Below are 17,769 nucleotides of genomic sequence, written 5' to 3'. Positions count from 1 at the left end.
TTACTCCTGCTGTTCTCATCCTGCTGTTATACTGCTGTTCTGATCCAGCTGTTACTCCTGCTGTTCTGATCCATGTGTTACTCCTGCTGTTCTGATCCTGCTGTTACTCCTGCTGTTCTGTTCCAGCTGTTACTCCTGCTGTTCTGTTCCAGCTGTTGCTCCTGCTGTTCTGATCCTGCTGTTACTCCTGCTGTTCTGTTCCAGCTGTTACTCCTGCTGTTCTGATCCATGTGTTACTCCTGCTGTTCTGATCCTGCTGTTACTCCTGCTGTTCTGTTCCAGCTGTTACTCCTGCTGTTCTGTTCCAGCTGTTGCTCCTGCTGTTCTGATCCAGCTGTTACTCCTGCTGTTCTCATCCAGCTGTTATACTGCTGTTCTGTTCCAGCTGTTACTCCTGCTGTTCTGATCCAGGTGTTGCTCCTGCTGTTCTGATCCAGCTGTTATACTGCTGTTCTCATCCAGCTGTTACTCCTGCTGTTCTCATCCAGCTGTTACTCCTGCTGTTCTGTTCCAGCTGGTTTGGCTGACCTTTTGTATGTTTACTGCTTATCTGAATTCTCTACTTCTCTCTCTGGGTTTTCTGCTCCAATTACAATTACTGTTATTGGATCACACTTGTACACCTCACCATCTGTCAGACGTAGAAACGTGTACACCTCACCATCTGTCAGACATAGAAACGTGTACACCTCACCATCTGTCAGACGTAGAAACGTGTACACCTCACCATCTGTCAGACGTAGAAACGTGTACACCTCACCATCTGTCAGACATAGAAACGTGTACACCTCACCATCTGTCAGACCTGGAAAAGTGTACATCTCACCATCTGTCAGAGATAGAAACGTGTACACCTCACCATCTGTCAGACATAGAAACGTGTACATCTCACCATCTGTCAGACATAGAAACGTGTACATCTCACCATCTGTCAGACATAGAAACGTGTACACCTCACCATCTGTCAGACATAGAAACGTGTACACCTCACCATCTGTCAGACCTGGAAAAGTGTACATCTCACCATCTGTCAGAGATAGAAACGTGTACACCTCACCATCTGTCAGACATAGAAACGTGTACATCTCACCATCTGTCAGAGATAGAAACGTGTACACCTCACCATCTGTCAGACATAGAAACATGTACATTTCACCATCTGTCAGACATAGAAACGTGTACACCTCACCATCTGTCAGACATAGAAACGTGTACATCTGACCATCTGTCAGACATAGAAACGTGTACACCTCACCATCTGTCAGACATAGAAACGTGTACACCTCACCATCTGTCAGACATAGAAACGTGTACACCTCACCATCTGTCAGACATAGAAACGTGTACACCTCACCATCTGTCAGACATGGAAACGTGTACACCTCACCATCTGTCAGACATGGAAACGTGTACACCTCACCATCTGTCAGACGTGGAAACGTGTACACCTCACCATCTGTCAGACGTGGAAACGTGTACACCTCACCATCTGTCAGACGTAGAAACGTGTACACCTCACCATCTGTCAGACGTAGAAACGTGTACACCTCACCATCTGTCAGACGTAGAAACGTGTACACCTCACCATCTGTCAGACGTAGAAACGTGTACACCTCACCATCTGTCAGACGTAGAAACGTGTACACCTCACCATCTGTCAGACGTAGAAACGTGTACACCTCACCATCTGTCAGACGTAGAAACGTGTACACCTCACCATCTGTCAGACGTAGAAACGTGTACATCTCACCATCTGTCAGACATAGAAACGTGTACACCTCACCATCTGTCAGACATAGAAACGTGTACATCTCACCATCTGTCAGACATAGAAATGTGTACACCTCACCATCTGTCAGACATAGAAACGTGTACATCTCACCATCTGTCAGACATAGAAACGTGTACATCTCACCATCTGTCAGACATAGAAATGTGTACATCTCACTATCTGTCGGACATAGAAACGTGTACACCTCACCATCTGTTAGACAGAAACGTGTCAGTAGAGATAATCTGACCCGATAAGAAGTTTAACACTGTCCTATGACAACTTCTTCCTCAACGTCAATATAATAAAAGGAATTTTATAATTCAGTGAATATAATTCTTAATATATTTCAATTAACTTCATAGGCATGAAATACACTGTAAACACAACACAATAATATACAATATATCTTTTTATGTTTCAGGACTATCTGAAGCAGGTGCTTGACATTGACCTCCACGCCCAGATCCATTTTGGACGGGTCTTTATGAAGCCAGGGTAAGACATTATTTTTTTATTTGATACATTATGCTACAAAAGTTTAGAGGGATATGCCTTGTTAATTCATCAAGTGAGTATGGTTTAGGAGAGATGGATAGTGATTCACGGAAGGTCTTAGTTGGTTCGTCTTCTGTTTTCTTCTCTTAGTCTCCCCACCACGTTCGCCACTGTAGACATTGACGGGGCACGGAAACTGATATTTGCCCTACCAGGTATGTGTTTATGAGCTGTGCGTGTCATATGTACTGTGTGTACAGTATCTGTTGTTTGTGTGTAGACCCGTAAATGTTGTTGTTGAGTCTCAGGACTGGCAGGGGATCGCCAGCCTTGACTGCTCTGAGACCAAAACTCCACCATTTAACAACCAAATATATGTTTCCCTGAGAGAAACATGTTGTATTAATCCAGCAGCATGCCCTCAGACAGAGCTAATGTTTCTCTTTAATTACACTTCCCTTTCAGTTCCTACAGCCTGGAACAAAACAGCCTTCCTTCCACAGCAGCAGTTTTTTCCCTGATGGATCATTTACATTTTGTATATGAGTTGTTGTTTGCATTCTAAATATGTTTGTGTGAGGGAATGTTTTAGACCAGCCCTCCAAAACCGTGTTCCTAGAGTTTACCTAAGACCCACCCAGCTCTAAACATCAAACCTCAGCCAGCCCCCTTATCCACACCAAACCTGAAATTGGACCCCTATTTGACCCACCCAACCAGCCCTGCTGACAACAACCTCTTATCCCTCTACTCTCCTAGCCCCTCCTGCACCTCGACCTGTCCATTACCCCCAGCAGGGCCTCTTGCCTCTGCCTGTCCTATTGCCTCCCCCAGCCCCCCTGCCTTGCCTCTGCCCGTCCTACGTATGTTCGGAGGGCTAGTCTGTGGCTGTGGTGACCGCCACTCTTTTTATATTCCCCCTTTAAGGTAATTTCACCTTCAGAGATACAGGCGCCATTTTCATCGACCATGTCCCCGACAGTGAGGCAAGCAGGGTGCCTGTGCCACCGCGCGGAAGTAGGTGCTACCACCGAGGTTGACCGTACCGTTCAGTGTGCTCACTGCTCTCTACCTGAAAGCAAGCTTACTTCAAATGAGCTCAGAAAACGGAATTTAAACTGAAAATGGGAAATATTTTTGGGGCTTTAAGTGCTAAACTGAAACTTGGCCCGACCTCAAATGATATGGGCTTAAAATGATCTCAAAATGCAAACTTGAGGCCAAATTAACTTTTTATCTCCCAAACTTTGTTTGGGCATGTTTGGGGGCATTTTTGTTCGTTTTTTAGTAGTGATTAAGCAAAATAAGATCACTACACCTTTTATTAAACCCAAACTTGAATCTTAACAAAAAATGTTAACATAAAATAAATATTTTTTATTTTCTTATGTGATTTTCTGTTCGGTTTTCTGAGAGAGAAATATTGTTTTGTTTCTGTGGCGTTGCTGTTGGTTCTGTCGCGCCTCGTTCTGTTTCTCAGTGTCGTCCCGAGCCCCTGCGGGTATCTATCCCATCATTCCATGCTGTTGCTTGTTGTTGTGATTTGAGAGCGCTACTCACCCGTCCCCCTGCTGTTTAATTTCATTTGACCTTTTTTGACACCTCCCGTCACTGCTGCTGGTTGGTGTAAAGACTTTTCCCACTCTCCCCAAAGAGCGCTCACCCACTTCTCCCACTCCCCTAAAGAGTGCACCCCTCCAGTCCCTCTTCTGTGCAACCTTAAAAAGTCAGAAGCATACCTGTCTCAACTGTCTGCCTCCTCATCCCCCCGGCCCAGCCCGGCCCCCAGCCCAGGTCCCCCTGCACAGCCCGGCCCCCAGCCCAGGTCCCCCGGCCCAGCCCGGCCCCCAGCCCAGGTCCCCCTGCACAGCCAAGGCCTCCAGCCCAGGTCCCCCGGCCCAGCCCGGCCCCATACTGACAGGCCAGTGGGGTGAGAAGAGAACCACTCTGCTCTCTGCACTGAGCCCTTATCCTGTCCTACAGGGGCTGCCAGCTGGAGCATGTCAATAACAACAATGCTCCTACACCCCAACCCGTCCAAACCTTCTCTGGCCTATCCTGTCATCTCCCCCCTTAGCCCTCTGAACAGTGGTAATGTCCCGTCCTTTTCTCCCTCTCATCCTCAGCCCTTCTCTTTCTGTTGGTCAGGTAACCCAGTGTCTGCGGTCGTCACCTGTAACCTCTTCGTCATCCCTGCTCTGAGGAAGATGCAGGGGATCTTGGACCCTCGGCCCACCATCATCAAAGCCAGGGTAAGTTAACAACAGAGTTATTTAATTTTTTTACACATAGCTTAATGCAAATACATTGGGGTTTAAAGTTGAGTGTGATGTCATCATTCTGTGCACTGCTTTCTCCTGTGTGTGTAAACAGCTTTCCTGTGATGTAAAGTTGGACCCTCGTCCAGAGTACCACCGCTGCATCCTGACATGGCACCACCAGGAGCCTCTGCCATGGGCACAGAGCACAGGTATTATCACATACACACAATACTTTGTCATCAGCACGTTTGCATGTAAAAAATGGACAAGAGAAAATGTGTATCAAAAAGTTGATCCTTGTCATGTTATTGGCTCTCTCTGTCTCCCCACCCTCCTCCCTCTCTCTCCCCCCTCTATCCCTCTCTGCCAACACTCTCCTTCTTTATCTCTCTCACTCTTTATCTCTCTCTCCCCCTACAGGAAATCAGATGAGTAGTCGACTGATGAGCATGAGGAGTGCCAACGGGCTGCTGATGTTGCCTCCTAAAACAGAGCAATACGTGGAGCTGCATAAAGGAGAGGTTGTGGACGTGATGGTCATAGGACGACTATGATGATGTCATCTTACGGGGACAGATAGATAGGCAGGGAGAGAAAGTGGTGCATGTCCACATATCATAACTATTCTGTAATATGCAATGGCACAGCTAGTTTTTATTGATTTGGATAGTAAAGTTCATAAAGGATAATTAACCAACATCTCAAACACAAAGTAAATGAGTACATACATTTGAGTACATACATTAATCATGAAATCTGAATTTGAAAAGATCATTGTATTTCAAAGAAAGACAAAATGTTATACCTTTTAAAAGTGAAAAAATAAGAGATTTATTCTGTAATATATTATATTATTATAATAATAATTATTATTGTAATTATTAATATTATATTGTCATATTAAGCAACTCTGTTTCTCTTTCATCCTCGCAATTGCTTTGTGTGTTCAACCCTAGATAGATAGATAGATAGATAGATAGATAGATAGATAGATAGATAGATAGATAGATAGATAGATAGATAGATAGATAGATAGATAGATAGATAGATAGATAGATAGATAGATAGATAGATAGATAGATAGATAGATAGATAGATAGCAGTAGCATTTCAATAACAAGCTGTAGGTGCTAAAAAAGAAAAATACAAACAAAATACTATTTTCTTATCTCACAAAAAAAAAGATAGAAAATATATCTCTTCTTTTTGAACAACGAAAACCCTTTTGAGATAATGTCAGAAGTCCCTCTTGGGGTATGTCCTGATTCTCCACCCTTCTCCTGAAGTGTACACTTGCACACTCCCCGTCATTTTTAAAGGCATTGGATTGGTGAAGGTAGGCATTGACTGGAGGGAGTTTCCACAATTACTAGATCCATGCAAGAAAGTATGTAGGAATAGAGTGAAGAATCAGGATGTAGCCTTGGTGCTCTGGCTTATTAGGAGTGTTTTCAGGGTCCTGAGGGTGCTTTTAGCTATCTTTCCCCTCCCTTTAGTATTCTTCTTCTCTTCTATGCGTCATTATATGGGCTTTATAATGCCTCATAATGGCTTCACACACAGCTTTGCTTGTCGTTTCTCTTGTGAGTCGTGTTTGTGTGCAGTTGCCAAAAGTGGTGGGTATCTTGGGCCAAAAGTCATAGGGTCATCATGATGAGACCTGGGCCTGTATTCATAAAGTGGCTCAGAGTAGGAGTAGTGATCTTGGACCAGGTCCCCCCGTCTATATAATCTTATTCATTATGATAAACTGATCCTAGATCAGCACTCCTACTCCTCTATGAATACAGGCCTTGAAGGTGGAGAAAGGCAGCGTGTGGCCTGCCAGTGCCCCCTAGGCTGACTGTTTCCCCTAGCTGCCCCCCAGCTGCCCCCCAGGCCCACTAGCTGCCCCCCAGGCCCACAAGCTGCCCCCGAGTCCCCCTAGCTGCCCCCCAGGCACCCTAGCTGCCCCCTAGCTACACCCCAGGCCCACTAACTTCCTTCCAGGCTGACCGTTCCCCCTAGCTGCCCCCTAGCTGCCCCACAGGCCCACTAGCTTCTTCATAGTCTGACCTGGTACTGAAGTCCCACCCAGAGACATGTGTATTCTTTCACATATCTAAATATATGCCTCTGGTCCCACCCTGTCCCCTGCCCTTCTACTTTACCAACACCGCCTGTCTCCCCCCCACCCTCACCTCTCCAGGACTGCTCACCTCACACATACTAGTACAGATATGTGAGGGAACTGGAGGAGGGTGGAAACTTGGTCTTTTATTTGTTTAATTTCAGAAGGAAGAAACAGCTTATTTAAAGTGCTGACTGCCTTTTTAACAACTATTCAAACAATGTACAGAAAAATACATGAATACAAAAGAGTGATATTGTACAGATTATGGTGACCAGCAATCCTGATTAAATTAATGAAGCAATGGGGAGATATTGAACTCTGTACTATAAACGTTTTCTGTAATATTGATGAAACTAATGAAAAATTAAAAATCCATGATCATTATGTAAAACAATGTCTTCAGTCTCTTATTTATAAACTGATGTGTCCAATTGGAAATATAAAACGATTATATTGTATTCTATGCTACATAGAGAGTACATCAAAATATATTTATTTCTACAGCATTGGTCCTTGATTTCAGCAAAAGCTTGGTCTGTGTAAAAAAAAAACAACATCTAAATCAACACTGTCACTTACAGACGTAAAGCATAGACTGTATATATGTAAAGTCGTCTTTCATTGGACGAAATAGAATTGTTTAGTGTCCTGTGAGCAGCATTGTCCAATCGCGAACGTTGTTTCATGCGAATGTACTGGGGCGCTGTTGAGCAAACGGGAGACCCTTCACGTCTCAACAACTCTGGAGTTGGAAATGACTCCTTACGCAAGGCTACGGAAGAGAGGAACTGGACTGATATTGTGGCACAAAGTTAGTAAAGTTTTTTTTTTAAATGTTTAAACTCAACTGATACAAAAAACAGTGGAGTAATATTGACCATGTCAATGAAGAATATATTCTCGACAGTGTTGCGGGAATAAAGTGAGTAGTTCTCTTCCATTTCCTATGTATTTTGGAGTGGCATTGTCTGCGACGCGTTGCCAGGGAAGAGCTAGTTAGCTAGGGCGAGCTTTTAAAGTTTGTTCTACCTGGTGAACTAACATAAGAACATCTCACATCAGGTTGAACTTAAGCTGTTGTTTCAACTTCGTGGGATAACAACGAAATTGTGTATTTACTTGGGTAAAATTGTCACCGAATGTCACTTTCCATCCAATGGCATAGCAGAGAATGTCGCAACGCAATGGCTAGCAACTGCTACAAGCTAGAAAGGCGGACTAGGTACTTTTGCCCGACCTGTTGCACTCTTTTAAACAGGTATTTAGTTCGTCCATATCTTTTGAGTAAGACTTTTTGCATGTTTGTCCATAGCTATCTAGGTGGCTAGCTATTTGCAAAAAGCAGACTAGATTCGCGAACTGTCTGCTACTAGCTAGCTCGCAAGGTGTAATTCTAGCTATGAAAAGGGCTCGTGCATCTAAAAATTATAGTATTCCAGCCAGGACAACCATGTGTCTCAAAACATTATATTTAACCAATTTACCAATCGAGTACAGATGGATGATAGACAGTCTGTTTTTGACAGTAACGCAATAAAGCCTGACCAGAAAGTCCTCATCAATCAACATAAGGATGACCGGTGATCTAAATTTTGGTCACCATATGGTCTGTGTCAACATGATCGTCAACACTGATGTCTGACACCGAGGTTATACCAGTATTGTGTTCAAGTATTCCCTTCAATGGCTGTCTGACCAAAGCATCGGTGACTAACAATTGCAGGCTATTTGTTCAGTACAAATATCTATTTTTAGATATACAAGAAAAACTAGAAAAGCAATACAATCAATGAAGCCCACATTCATTTAGGGTAGATAACTAAAATCTTATCAATCAAGTAGCAGCCACACACTGGGTGCTTATCACCTACTGCCCAGCCTGATAAGATTGTTATTTTTACGACGATATTATCAGTTTCCATAATCACATGCCTCCAGTCAGATGACTGCTCAACTATTCACAGATAAGTGGGTTCCCTCCTTTTTAGGTGGGGTGCCTCCAATCACTGACCTAAAATAGCTGGGAAGGACCCCACTGACCTTGCTTTTAAACACAATGGTTGGTTACCCCTGATAATCACAGTGTTGTCTTGTCAACAATAGGTCCTGAATTCTCAAATTAGCTTGTGCTGATGATGAGCTACAGAATGCATGGCAACCAAGAGTTTTCCCCTTATTTTGACAAGTTCGTCGTTAAGGTATTCAGGTGCTGGTATCTCCGATTAGTCACCTCATTCGTTAGCAGCCAAGCCTAAACTAAAACAGCCCCTAACTGATGTGAAGTCTGTCCCCCACCACCCCCCCTGGCCTGGCTGTCCACCTTGGCTAGGCTACCCCCATAGTCATGGTTGTAGTAGCCAGAGAGAGAGCCTTCTATTTATCTAAGTATGAATGTTTTGTTGTGACAGCCAGAATGTTGCCCATATAGTAGTAAAAAGTTCACATTAACAGAAGTTTGGTTTACATATTAAACTGAGCTGCCTTCGCTTCCATTTATCTCCACTGCCACATTGAAGGTCATGGTTCAGTTTTGAGCAGGTAGCATAGCTGAAAGCACTTTAATTTTTGAGGAGTTTGATAGCTGTTGAGTGTACTTCTGCAACACGTTATCAAAATGTAACACTATAACACTGTAACACTATATATGGACTAGAGGCTGTCATATGCCCCTCTGTCATTCTCTCCACCTTCATGCATCCCGTCTCTCCACCCCCTCTCTCTACCACCCTGGTGCTGTTTGTTTTTATTTAACCTTCATTTAAAACCCTGTTACGAGGTGGTTCAGTATGTTACATGCCATCTCTCCATTTCTTCCCTGGAATCTGGAATTTTTATTATTCTGTGTGTGGAGTGTTGGAATGTGGAGTGAGAGTTCTGGAGAAGATCAGAATCCTGGTCTGTTTGTCCTCCACAGTGACAGGCTAAGGGAGCATAGGATACACTGACCCACAGCTGAGGTGTTACTGGGGACTCTCTGATTACATGTTATCAGAATAAACAAGTTCATAGGCCTAGTTGATTCTCCTAGCCTATATTTCTCTCCTTTTAATGTGAGCCAAGAAGTAAGAATAAAAGCATCGTGTGGGAATGAAAATATCTTGAGTGGAATGTTAGACTCTGCCCAGTGTTTATATTTGGTTTGGCTCAGGACAGTGGGCTGGAGGAGGGCTTCTTAACCCCATCTGTGGTCTCAGAAGGCTAGACCAGGAAAGCACAGACAGACACCGCCCTTTAAGGGCTCCCGAGTGGCACAGCGGTCTAAGGCACTGCATCTCAGTACAAGAGGTGTCACTACAGTCCCTGGTTCAAATCCAGGCTGTATCACATCCGACCCATAGGGTGGAGCACAATTGGCCCAATGTCATCCTGGTTAGGGGAGGGTTTGGCCGGGGTAGGCCGTCATTGTAAATAAGAATTTGTTCTTAACTGACTTGCCTAGTTAAATAAGGTAGTCAAGTGGGCTGGTTTTAGCTGCCTGCTGTGCCCGTGACAAGCTGCTTCATGCCCACGGTAGTACAGGTCTTTCCTGTAGAGATGACACCTGCAGTGCTGGCAGGACCATGTGTGATTCACCTTGTATAACCTAGCCATCAACGAACCTAGAGGGTATTATATGACATTCTAGTGTTGTTTATGGCTACACACCACCAGGACAGGTCAGTACACTGACAGACCAACCTCACCCCAAACACCACCATGATGTTACCATGCTGTTTGCACAGTGTTTGTCTGTAAATCTGATGTAACCTGGACCAGGAGTGGTATGTTTGGGGGAGAAGACAGTGATGTAGCCTGGACCAGGAGTGGTATGTTTGGGGGAGAAGACAGTGGTCAAATTGTCTCCATTTGTTTTGTTACCTCCCAAGTGTATCTTTTTTTCGTCTTTCTGTTCAGGCAATTCAAGCACTTACTGACTGTGTCATACATTCTTAGTTAAGGTAATCATTTCCAGGTACTGTCCAATGTTTAGTGTGTGTGTGCGTGCGCCATTGGTGAAAATATGACATAAGACCATAGAATTAGAATAAATAATAGTTAGTTTATAGGATCTCTATTAGAGGTCGACCGATTATGATTTTTTTCAACACCGATGCCGATTATTGGAGGACCAAAAAAGAGACGAGGACCAAAAAAGAGACGGTACCGATTAATCGGCCAATTTTTGTATTTATTTATTTATTTGTATTTATTTATTTATTTGTAATAATGACAATTACAACAATACTGAATGAACACTTATTTTAACTTAATACATCAATAAAATCAATTTAGCCTCAAATAAATAATGAAACATGTTCATGTTGGTTTAAATAATGCAAAAACAAAGTGTTGGAGAAGAAGGTAAAAGTGCACTATGTGCCATGTAAGAAAGCTAACGTTTAAGTTCCTTGCTCAGAACATGAGAACATATGAAAGCTGGTGGTTCCTTTTAACATGAGTCTTCAATATTCCCAGGTAAGAAGTTTTAGGTTGGAGTTATTATAGGAATTATAGGACTATTTCTCTCTATACGATTTGTATTTGATATACCTTTGACTATTGGATGTTTTTAGTATTGCCAGTGTAACAGTATAGCTTCCTTCCCTCTCCTCGCTCGTACCTGGGCTCGAACCGGGAACACATCGGCAACAGCCACCCTCGAAGCAGCGTTACCCATGCAGAGCAAGGGGAACAACTACTCCAAGTCTCAGAGCGAGTGACGTTTGAAATGCTATTAGCGTGCACCCGGCTAACTAGCTAGCCATTTCACATTGGTTACACCAGCCTCATCTTGGGAGTTGATAGGCTTGAAGACATAAACAGCACAATGCTTGAAGCACAGCGCAATGCTTGAAGCACAGCGAAGAGCTGCTGGCAAAACGCACGAAAGTGCTGTTTGAATGAATGCTTACGAGCCTGCTGGTGCCTACCACCGCTCAGTCACTGCTCTATCAAATCATAGACTTAATTATAATATAATAAACACACAGAAATACAAGGAGTGACAATTTCACCTGGTTAATATTGCCTGCTAACCTGGATTTCTTTTAGCTAAATATGCAGTTTTAAAAATATATACTTCTGTGTATTGATTTTAAGAAAGGCATTGATGTTTATGGTTAGGTACAGTCGTGCAACGATTGTGCTTTTTTTGCAAATGCGCTTTTGTTAAATCATCCCCCGTTTGGCGAAGTCGGCTGTCTTTGTTAGGAAGAAATAGTCTTCACAGTTCGCAACGAGCCAGGCGGCCCAAACTGCTGCATATACCCTGACTCTGTTGCAAGAGAATGGTGACACATTTTCCCTAGTTAAAAGAAATTCATGTTAGCAGGCAATATTAAATATGCAGGTTTAAAAATATATACTCGTGTATTGATTTTAAGAAAGGCATTGATGTTTATGGTTAGGTACACGTTGGAGCAACGTGTACCTAAGCGATTATATGCAACGCAGGACAGGCTAGATAAACTAGTAATATCATCAACCATGTGTAGTTAACTAGTGATTATGATTGATTGTTTTTTATAAGGTAAGTTTAATGCTAGCTAGCAACTTACCTTGGCTTCTTACTGCATTCGCGTAACAGACAGGCTCCTCGTGGGGTGCAATGTAAAGCAGGTGGTTAGAGCGTTGGACTAGTTAACCGTAAGGTTGCAAGATTGAATCCCCGAGCTGACAAGATAAAAATGTGTCGTTCTGCCCCTGAACAAGGCAGTTAACCCACCGTTCCTAGGCCATCATTGAAAATAAGAATGTGTTCTTAACTGACTTGCCTAGTTAAATAAAGGGGTAAAAAAAAAAAAAAAAGATTCGGCCAAATTGGCGTAAAAAAATACCGATTTACGATTGTTATGAAAACTCTAAATCGGCCCTAATTAATCGGCCATTCCGATTAATCGGTCAACCTCTAATCTCTATACATCAGACAGACAGGTGCAGAAGTAAACACTGTTCGGGGAAGTTGTTTACTCTGTCTGTCTGGGCCTGTAGGTTTGTTCCTCTCACTCTGCTTTAATCTGAAAGGTTAGGTCACACCCACAGCCTAGGACCTGTTGCTTCCCCTTAAAAACAAAACACCTACATACACACACACTGACCCCTCCTCCCTTACCCACAGGTAATGAACCTGTTCCATCTGCCTTCGCTCTCACAGTGTAGTCTATATGCTGCTGCTTTGTCTTTGGGGTTTAGGTCGGGTAGCTGCTGATGTAGAAATAGTTTTATCATATACATTTGATTGATATGTGTAATGAGCTGTTTAGGAAGGTAGCTTTTCTGTAAGTTTCTGCTGCCTCTACCAGGCCTATTGTGTATAGCTGTCTGTGTTGGTCAGTCAGTTCAGTTAGCCCAGTGGCTGAGAGGACCAGGAGGATGACCACTCTGACTCCACCAGGGTGCTTAGCTAAGCCACACAGCAACAGATGGTCCACTCAAAGGGCCCAGTGTGTGCAGGGCTTGAAATTGAGGGCGTTTCTTCATCCCGAGGATGGTAAAAATATGTGTAAGACGGTTCAAAACAGACTTTGGCACAGTCCCGGGACGATAGATCCAAAATTCATACAACCACTGTTGCATCCAAAGGAGTGTTTTGCTTAAAATGTTGATAAAACTATTATTTCCTATTTTAAGTGCAACAATGTGCACACGCGGTAGGCCTACATGCAAATGTTCCAAAATGCAAATTGCGGGAAGACAACTTTTCTGAAATGCACACCCACATGCGAGTGGTTACATGGACAGAGATGGAAGTATCTGTTAGAAATGTAGAAAAATGGATTAAAGGATAATGCCTTTGGCTGTTAGACATTGAAAGAAAGTTGAAAGAATCAATAGAACAGGAAAACGCATATGAGGAAGTGTTGTTTATCAAATATTTCCCTCAACATTTATTTTGTGGGATTTTGGCTAGGCTACTTTCAGGCAAGGTAAGACATGCTTCATAATATGAAGTAAAACGTCCAGGTTTCATACAAGTAAGGAACAGGAAAAATATAGTGGCGCTAATGATCTTGACAGTCTTGTAGATGGAAAGGCTTTTCTTTAAAACCTTCTAAATTCAATGTTAGGTGCACAATACAGAAATTGCTCCCCCATTTCCTGGTTGCTAAAATTCTAATAGTTTGTCTAATCTCAGTTTGTGACAAAGCAAGTATAGTGTAGCAAATCATTGTACCTTCTAAACCGCTGTGAAATACATTTTCCAACACCAAAAATATTGTATTTTAAACTGTTTGAAGCTGGTGTACAAAACTGAAAAACAAAACTTAATAACGGAAAGCATGGAATAGCACACAGAACAGATCTACCACTTTAGACTTGCTTTCAATGTGAATGACTGATCTATATCACACACTTCTATGTGAATTTGGTCATGTTGCCCCAAAAGTTACATAGTTCATCTTCAACTAGCTACAAAGTAGCCTATGCTTAACTGGCAGAAGGATATCATGATTATTTGCATCAATCCAGTGGCCAACTCATCATGTGTGCTATAGCAACACCGCTAACCAGACAGTGCTAGGTGCCTGCACACTTGAATTAAAGGTTAACTACACTCAGCCCAGTACATCACTGGGGCCAAGCTTCCTGTCATCCAGGACCTATATACAAGGTGGTGTCAGAGGAAGGCCCAAAAAAATTGTCAGAGACTCCAGTCACCCAAGTCATAGAATGTTCTCTCTCTAAGTGGTACCGAAGCTCCAACTCTGGCTCCAAAAGGCTCCTTAACAGCTTCTACCCCCAAGCCATAAGATTGCTAAACAATTAATCAAATGGCCACCGGACTATTACATTGACCCCCACCCCCCTTTGTTTTTACACTGCTGCTACTCTCTGTTTATTATCTATGCATAGACACTTCACCCCTGCCTACATGTACAACTTACCTTGACTAACCTGTACCCCCGCACATTGACTCGGTACCGGTACCCCCTGTTTATTTATTTTTTTATTTAACCAGGTAAGCTAGTTGAGAACAAGTTCTCATTTACAACTGCGACCTGGCCAAGATAAAGCAAAACAGTGTGACACACAACAACACAGAGTTACACATGGAATAAACAAACGTACAGTCAATAACACAATAGAAAAGTCTATATACAGTGTGCAAATTACGTGAGGTAAGGCAATAAATAGGCCATAGTAATTAGAATTTAGCAAATGAACACTGGAGTGATAGATGTGTAGATGATGATGTGCCAGTAGAAATACTGGTGTGCAAAAGAGCAAAAAAGTAAATAAAAACCAATATGGGGAATAGGTAGGTATATTGGATGGGCTATTTGCAGATGGACTATGTACAGCTGCAGCGATCGGTTAGCTGCTCAGATAGCTGATGTTTTAAGTTTGTGAGGGAGATATAAGTTTCCAACTTCAGCAATTTTTGCAATTCGTTCCACTCATTGGCAGCAGAGAACTGGAAGGAAAGGCGGCCAAAGGAGGTGTTGGCTTTGGGGATGACCAGTGAGATATACCTGCTGGAGCGCGTGCTACGGGTGGTTATTGTTATTGTGACCAGTGAGCTGAGATAAGGCGGAGCTTTACCTTGCAAAGACTTAGAGATGACCTGGAGCCAGTGGGTCTGGCGACGAATATGTAGCGAGGGCCAGCCGACGAGAGCATACAGGTTGCAGTGGTGGGTGGTATATGGGGCTTGGTGACAAAACAGATGGGACTGTGATAGACTGCATCCAGTTTGCTGAGTAGAGTGTTGGAGGCTATTTTGTAAATGACATCGTCGAGGATCGGTAGGATAGTCAGTTTTACAAGGGTATGTTTGGCGGTGTGAGTGAAGGAGGCTTTGTTGCAAAATAGAAAGCTGATTCTAGATTTAATTTTTGAGCTGTTGGCCGGGAGCTGTTGGCCGGGAGCTGTTGGGCCGGGAGCTGTTGGGCCGGGAGCTGTTGGGCCGGGAGCTGTTGGGCCGGGAGCTGTTGGGCCGGGAGCTGTTGGGCCGGGAGCTGTTGGGCCGGGAGCTGTTGGGCCGGGAGCTGTTGGCCGGGAGCTGTTGGCCGGGAGCTGTTGGCCGGGGTTGGGGTAGCCAGGAGGAAAGCATGGCAAGCCGTAGAGAAATGCTTATTGAAATTCTCGATCATTGTAGATTTATCGGTGGTGAGTGTTTCATAGCCTCAGTGCAGTTGGCAGCTGGGTGGAGGTGCTCTTATTCTCCATGGACTTTACAGTGTCCCAAAACTTTTTGGAGTTAGAGCAACAGGATGCAAATTTCTGTTTGAAAAAGATAGCCTTTGCTTTCCTAACTGACTGCGTGTATTGGTTCCTGACTTCCCTGAAAAGTTGCATATCGCAGGGACTATTCGACGCTAGTGCAGTCCGCCACAGGAAGTTTTTGTGCTGGTCGAGGGCAGCCAGTGAACCAAGGGCTATATCTGTTCTTAGTTCTACATTTTTTTGAAAGAGGCATGCTTATTTAAGATGGTGAGGAAATTACTTTTAAAGAATGACCAGGCATCCTCTACTGACAGGATGAGGTCAATATCCTTCCAGGATACTCGGGCCAGGTCGATTAGAAAGGCCTGCTCGCAGAAGTGTTTTAGGGAGTGTTTGACAGTGATGAGGGGTGGTCGTTTGACCGTGGACCCATAGCGGATGTAGGCAATGAGGCAGTGATCGCTGAGATCCTGATTGAAAATAGCAGAGGTGTATTTGGTGGGCAAGTTGGTCAGGATAATATCTAAGAGGGTGCCCATGTTTATTGATTTAGGGTTGTACTTGGTGGGTTCCTTGATAATTTGTGTGAGATTGAGGGCATCTAGCTTAGCTTGTAGGACTGCCGGGGTGTTAAGCATATCCCAGTTTAGGTCACCTAACCTCTATGGGCTATGTGGGACGCAAGCATCCCACCCCTGGTACACCCTATCAACAACAGGTGAAATATCAAGAGTGCCAAATTTGAAAACAATTAAATGTCATAATTCAAATTTCTCAAACATACAACTATCTTACACCCTTTGAAAGATAAACATCTCCTTAATCTAACCACGCTGTCCAATTTCAAAAAGACTTTACGGCGAAAGCATAAAGTTAGATTATGTTAGGAGAGTACATTGACAATAGCTGTGTGTAATGTTTTGTCAATTCAAAGACAGGCGTCACCAAAAGCAGAAAACCAGCTAAAATGATGCACTAACCTTTGACAATCTCCATCAGATGACACTCCTAGGACATTATGTTAGACAATACATGCATTTTTTGTTCTATCAAGTTCATATTTATATCCAAAAACAGCGTTTTACTATGGCGTTGATGTTGAGGAAATCGTTTCCCTCCAATAACCGCCAGTCAATCAGCACGACAAATTAAATAATTACTATTCGAAAACATTGGTAAAATATTATATTGTCATTCAAAGAATTATAGATTTACATCTCTTGAACGCAACCGGATTGCCAGATTTAAAAATAACCTTACTGGGAAATCACACTTTGCAATAATCTGAGCACTGCGCCCAGAAAAATACGCTTTGCGATACAGACTAACCGCCATGTTGGAGAGATCTAAAATCGAAAATACTATGTAAATAATCCATTACCTTCGATTCTCTTCATCAGATGTCACTTCCAGGAATCCCAGGTCCATAACAAATGTAGTTTTGTTCGAAAAAGCTCATAATTTATGTCCAAAAAGCTCCGTGTTGTTAGCACATGATCTATGCCAGCCGGACTTCTCGTCATGAACGAGGGGGAAAAAAATATTTACGTTCGTTCAAACATGTCAAACGTTGTATAGCATAAATCAATAGTGCCTTTTTTAACCAGAACATGAATAATATTCAAGGCAGACGTTTGCATTCTCTTTTAAAACGTATTGGAACGAGAGTACCCAACATGAACTCGCGCGCCAGAGTCTAATCGGCCACCACCGTTCCAAGGCTCTTGTTCGTTCAGTTCTCACAGTATAAGACTCAAAACACTTTGTAAAGACTGGTGACATCTAGTGGAAGCCATAGGAAGTGCTCAACAATTAATAAGCCCCTGTGTGTTTCAATGGCATAGGCTTAAAGGTAATTCAACACATCAGGTATCCACTTCCTGTCAGAATTTGTCTCAGGGTTTTGACTGCCAGTTCTGTTATACTTACAGACACCATTCAAACAGTTTTAGAAAATTCAGAGTGTTTTCTATCCAAAC

At 43.1% G+C, this 17,769-nt stretch overlaps 2 protein-coding genes across 13 annotated transcripts in view; both read left to right on the top strand.

Moving 5' to 3' along the window:
- Window positions 1-7,034, top strand: part of gphna (gephyrin a) — a 158,885-nt gene extending 151,851 nt beyond the window's left edge. For all 11 annotated transcript variants that reach the window (XM_045723617.1, XM_014211278.2, XM_014211285.2 and 8 more), the window contains 5 exons: window positions 2,196-2,269; window positions 2,420-2,484; window positions 4,418-4,521; window positions 4,643-4,739; window positions 4,951-7,034. In XM_045723617.1, the coding sequence (XP_045579573.1) occupies window positions 2,196-2,269; window positions 2,420-2,484; window positions 4,418-4,521; window positions 4,643-4,739; window positions 4,951-5,084 (474 nt within the window). In that variant the 3' untranslated portion in view covers window positions 5,085-7,034. The remainder of the gene's footprint in view (window positions 1-2,195; window positions 2,270-2,419; window positions 2,485-4,417; window positions 4,522-4,642; window positions 4,740-4,950) is intronic.
- A 314-nt stretch (window positions 7,035-7,348) lies between these two features.
- Window positions 7,349-17,769, top strand: part of pals1a (protein associated with LIN7 1, MAGUK p55 family member a) — a 60,434-nt gene continuing 50,013 nt past the window's right edge. Inside the window, exon 1 of one of the 2 annotated variants that reach the window (XM_014211293.2) lies at window positions 7,349-7,454. The gene's annotated coding sequence lies outside the window, so the exon portion shown is untranslated. Of the gene's footprint in view, window positions 7,566-17,769 lie in introns of both variants that reach the window. The other variant, XM_014211292.2, reaches the window with a different exon arrangement.

This window comes from Salmo salar, chromosome ssa09, assembly GCF_905237065.1.
Source record: "Salmo salar chromosome ssa09, Ssal_v3.1, whole genome shotgun sequence".
Taxonomy (NCBI): domain Eukaryota; kingdom Metazoa; phylum Chordata; class Actinopteri; order Salmoniformes; family Salmonidae; genus Salmo; species Salmo salar.
This window is presented reverse-complemented; position numbering and strand designations above follow the sequence as displayed.